The sequence below is a fragment of the Nannospalax galili genome, unplaced genomic scaffold (genome assembly GCF_000622305.1).
Source record: "Nannospalax galili isolate Female #2095 unplaced genomic scaffold, S.galili_v1.0 scaffold511, whole genome shotgun sequence".
In the NCBI taxonomy this organism is placed as follows: Eukaryota; Metazoa; Chordata; class Mammalia; order Rodentia; family Spalacidae; genus Nannospalax; species Nannospalax galili.
Genome location: NW_008331831.1, coordinates 3,999,415 through 4,004,167, shown reverse-complemented (window position 1 = coordinate 4,004,167; position 4,753 = coordinate 3,999,415). Strand labels below are relative to the sequence as shown.

The 4,753-nt window shown below is 36.7% G+C and overlaps 1 protein-coding gene across 5 annotated transcripts in view; it reads right to left on the bottom strand.

Moving 5' to 3' along the window:
- Positions 1-4,753, bottom strand: part of Rbbp8 (RB binding protein 8, endonuclease) — a 76,558-nt gene that overhangs the window by 57,172 nt on the left and 14,633 nt on the right. For all 5 annotated transcript variants that reach the window (XM_029560567.1, XM_008826974.3, XM_029560569.1 and 2 more), the window contains exon 3: positions 818-860. In XM_029560567.1, coding sequence (XP_029416427.1) covers positions 818-860 — 43 coding nt within the window. The remainder of the gene's footprint in view (positions 1-817; positions 861-4,753) is intronic.

Genomic DNA, 4,753 nt, shown 5'->3' with positions numbered 1-4,753 from the left:
GAATAGCTATTCCGCATCTATACATGTAAGTGGAACACACACACACACACACACACACACACACACACAATTTTGAGTGCATGTGATCTTTTGAGACAGAGTCTCATGCAACCCACACTGGCCTCTAATTTCTGTTCTCCCTTGTCTCAATCTCCTAAATGCTAGGATTACAAGAGTACCACCAGGCTCAGATTTAGTTTTTTTTGTTGTTGTTGTTTGCTTGGTTTGTTGAGACAGGGTCTCCTATAGCTCAGGCTAGCCTTGAGCTTGCTATGTAGATAATGTTGGCCTAGAGGTCCTGATCCTCCTGAGTCTACTTCCCAAGTAGTACTCCTATATTTCCTGGGAAGTACAGGAATGTGCGAACATGTCTACCATTGTTTTTTAGTTGAGATAGGGTTATATGGAGCTCAGGCTGGCCTCAAATTCACTATATAATGAGACTAGTCTTGAACTCCTGATCTTCCTGCTTTATTTCAAGTGCTAGGATTATAAGTATGTGCCACCATGCCTGGCTTCCATTTCTTATGAGTTTAGAAATCTCAGAATTATTTTTCTCTCCTATTTATATTTTAAATTCTAGGTATTAACATAGCAGAGAAAAAATTCCACTAAATTTCCTTTTTACTAATCTATGAAAAAAGGTTATAAAGTATACTTAAAATTAGCAAAGTTATTCCTTTCTACTTTAGAACTTAAAAATCACCATCAATTAACCCAAGTAAAGTTGATTTCTTTTGAAATAGGACACTGAGGTCAAACTGGCTATCGGTATCAGTTTCCATATAAGATGTTGGTACTGCATGTAGATACTTACAAAATTCGTTCCTTTTTCAGTTTGGTCACTTTTATTTGTAAACCTGGAAGTAAAGAAAAAAAGCACAGTATTTTACAACATGTTGTACTAACTCTAAAGCAGTTATCTAAGTTTTTTTGAGGCAAACACTATACTTTAAGTCAGTTTAGTCTGGCTTCTGAATAATGAAGCAGGCCCCATTTGTTGCACAGTGCATGCCCCTCACTTGTACCTTGAGGCCACACAAATAAATCTGCAACTTTATTGCTTTTAGTCTATTATAAAACAGCCAAGTAGAATGAAAGTGAGTTATTTCCTTTCTAATAGTGAGGGCAAACATATAATTAGTAGTTCACTATAAATGCAGGTATATGTTCTGGCACAGCCTGCATATTTGTTAGCAGAAATAGTGCTTAGATAGCTCAAGTCTTCTGGATTAAACTAGATTGTGTCAGGAAGTCCTGGACTAGAAACAAAATTGATTATAGAAAAGGCACTAGGTTTTTTTTTTTTTTTTTTTTCCTGGTCTTTTTGAGACAGGGTCTCTCTGTAGCCCCAGCTGGCCTGGAACTTGCTAGAACTCACAGACCACCACCTGCCTCTGCCTCCCAAGTGCTGGGATCAAAGGTGTATGTGACCATACCTGGCACCGGCACTAGGGTTTTTATTTCAAGATAAAACCCCTGTTACACATAATCTCAATTTTAATGACTTCTAACACAAAACAAAATGGCAAGGAAGTAGTACAGCATTTCTAATTTTCATGAATAGTAACTAATAAAAGAAGAAAAACAATCAGTAAACAAATGAAAATATGTACCACATCACTACTAGCAACTAGATAGAAATGCAAACCAAAAGAATTAATTAGTAATAGTAATGAGAATATTGGTAAGAGTGTTGTAAAATTATATATCTATACTTTTCTGGAGATATCAGAAACTGGTATAATTCTTTGCAAAGCAATTTAACAATATATCAAAAATTGTTCTCATCAGTATCTGATTTCTTGGGTTCTAACCTATACAGAAACTTGGCCAGAAAAAATACTCAAATAGTTTTATTAGTATAAAATATTCAATCAAAATATTATGTATAAAGCATCACTTGATGTAATAAAGTTCATTTAATAATACTACACTATCTAAAGTATAAATGTACTATACAATCCATACAATCTTCAATTAAAACTCTCTTAAAACATACACTTAAACTGGGCCAAAACTGGGCCTGGTAGTGTACACATGTAATCTCAGCATTTGGGAGGCTGAGGCAAGGAGGATTACAAGTTTGAGCCAGACTGGGCTATACAGTTGAGTCTGTCTTTAAAAAAAAACAAAAACAAAAAAAAAACAAAAAAAAACAAAAAAAAAACAAGCATGGTAGCACAAATCTTTAGACCCAGCACTTAGAAAGCAGAGGCAGGCAGAGGTCTGTGAGTTCAAGGCCAACCAGGTCTATATAGTGAATTCCAGGTCAGCTAGGGCTACAGGGAGACCTGGTGTCAAAAAGACCCCCTACCAAAAGAAAGACACTAAAAATCAAATTAGGTGGACTTTTAAGGTTGAATATTGCTTTTCTCTATACTCCCTATTTTCTACAAATTTCATTAACCTGTAAAGACATAAAAAGCCTCTATTTACTTTTCAATTTCTAAGTAAGTTCTTACTATTGTATAATTTCTTCAATTACAGATATTATAATCACTTTAAGGAATAAATTACTCAGAAATTGTTAAAGTCCTCTAATAATTTCTTTTCTTTTTCCCTTAAAGCCAGGTCTCTCTCTATGTAGCCCAGGCTGGCCTCAAACTCACTATGTAGGCCAATTTGATTCCAAATTCATGAACCTCCTTGCCTCAGTCTTCTAAATGCTGAGATTATAGGTATGGGCCAACATGTCAATCTAAGAATAATTTTTATTTTGGCAGCATTAGTCCCCATGAAATAACTATTAGTTGACTAAACTCTGAAAAAACAAACATTATTTACTATCTGCCTTTGGTAGTTCATGCATATTAATTAAGTTATATACTTATACCACTTTGTGTCTCTAGAAACACTAGATATTTATCATCTCTAAGAACAGGATTTTTCATATTATTTGTAATTTAGTACAATCTTTTAGACAACAGTTTAGACAAGCAAGAATTTAAAAATACACCTTCCTATTTCCTAACCACAGCCATATAGATATTGATGGGCAAGTCCACTGTTATTATCCCTGGTGGGAATAATTTAATGTCAGGAAATCCAAACAGGCAAAAATAAAGGCCCTGGAGAATTTGAGGGTGATATATTTTTTTCTGTCTTTTGAAATAGCTCTAGGAAATGTTCAGTTGATGCTACACATTTTACCCTCAACTCTACAACCTATAATTTAGGTAAATAAAATATTATGAATAAGAAAGTGAGAAAGTTATAGACAAACCTGCATTCAAATGTTTACAGTATTTTAAGTCATAATAACTGCACATCAGAAACAACCCAAATGCTTTTCAAGAAGCAATAACAACAAAAATCTAGGAAAAAGTTAAAAAAAACAAACAAACAGAAATTTGTGGCATAGCTATATACCACAGATTACTGGGGAATAAAAAGAAATGAACTAGGTCAAGTGTGGTGGTGCACAGGTGTAACACTAGTACTTGGGAAACAGAGAGGAGAAAGGCAAATTTGAGGCTGGCTTGGACTACACAGTGAGACTCTCTTCTTAAAGCAATTAATTATTGATACATGCATAATTTAAATGGATCTCAAAGGTAATTGTGCTGAGTAAAAACAGCCTATAACATTCTTGAAATGACAAAATAAGAGATGAAGAACAGATTACTGATGACCAGAGACTTGAGGGGAAGGGTGAGGAGGCTAGGGATTTAAATTAGTGGCAAGAAGAATCACTGGTGATAGACACAATCTACATATTATTGAATTGTATAAAACTAAATATACACCTGTTGGGAAACCCTGCTGTTAGGGTTGTAGTTCTCCATGTCCAGATAGCCCTGAGGGGCTCGGCGCCAAATGGAAGGACTCTTCCTGGCTTACCTGGAAAGTGCCACCAAGCACGGATGCCTGACCTTATCTAAAAACATGACCTTTGGCATAGTTACCTGGAGTAAAAACTACCCCCAGGTTTTTTCTATATGATAATCAGGCATTGCCTGATAGTCTGGAAGATAGGAGCCCACTGCCACATGTAAATAAAGCATACTATGAGCACCTATCAACTGAGGCTTTTGCCACTGCCTCCACACTATAAATTCTCTAGTTCTCCCACTGAATAAACGGAGCTGTTTTCACTGTGTCTGGAGTTGTATCACTGCTGTTTCACTGCGCCTGGGACCAGTCTCCCCGGAAGGGCTCTCTTCTGTCAGTGCTCACTGGCCATCCTGACCCCGTTCGCCGCTTCTGCTCTCCCTGCCCTCATGGGCCAGTGGCCAACAACCCATGAAGAGAGGGAGAGACCCCCGCATACACCCATACACACATTAAGCCTAGGTTACACACATACACAAGTGTGCATGTGGAATTTATGGGATCCGAATAAGGCTAGTAGATAAGTAAAAATTTCTTGATTGCAATAATGCACTATAAGCATAAACTATGGCCAGTCATGGTGGTTCACATCTGTAATCCCAGCACTTGGGAGGCTAAAGCAGGAGGATGGCTATATTTGAAGCCATAGAATGAGATCCTATCTCAAAAGCCAACCAACCAACCAACCAGCCAAACGAACAAAAACATACAATATATAATAAACCAGTGGGAAAACTAGGTAAAGGGTACACTGAATTTCTTTGCACTATTTCTTAAAACTGCATGTGACTCTATAATAGGCTAAAATAAAATGCAAAAAGAAAAAGAAGGGGGGAAACGGGGGCACCTTAAGTGGGAAAACCATGATGGAGAGGTGAGACAATGTGAGAGATAAACAATGCCTAGCTAGTTTTGAAAA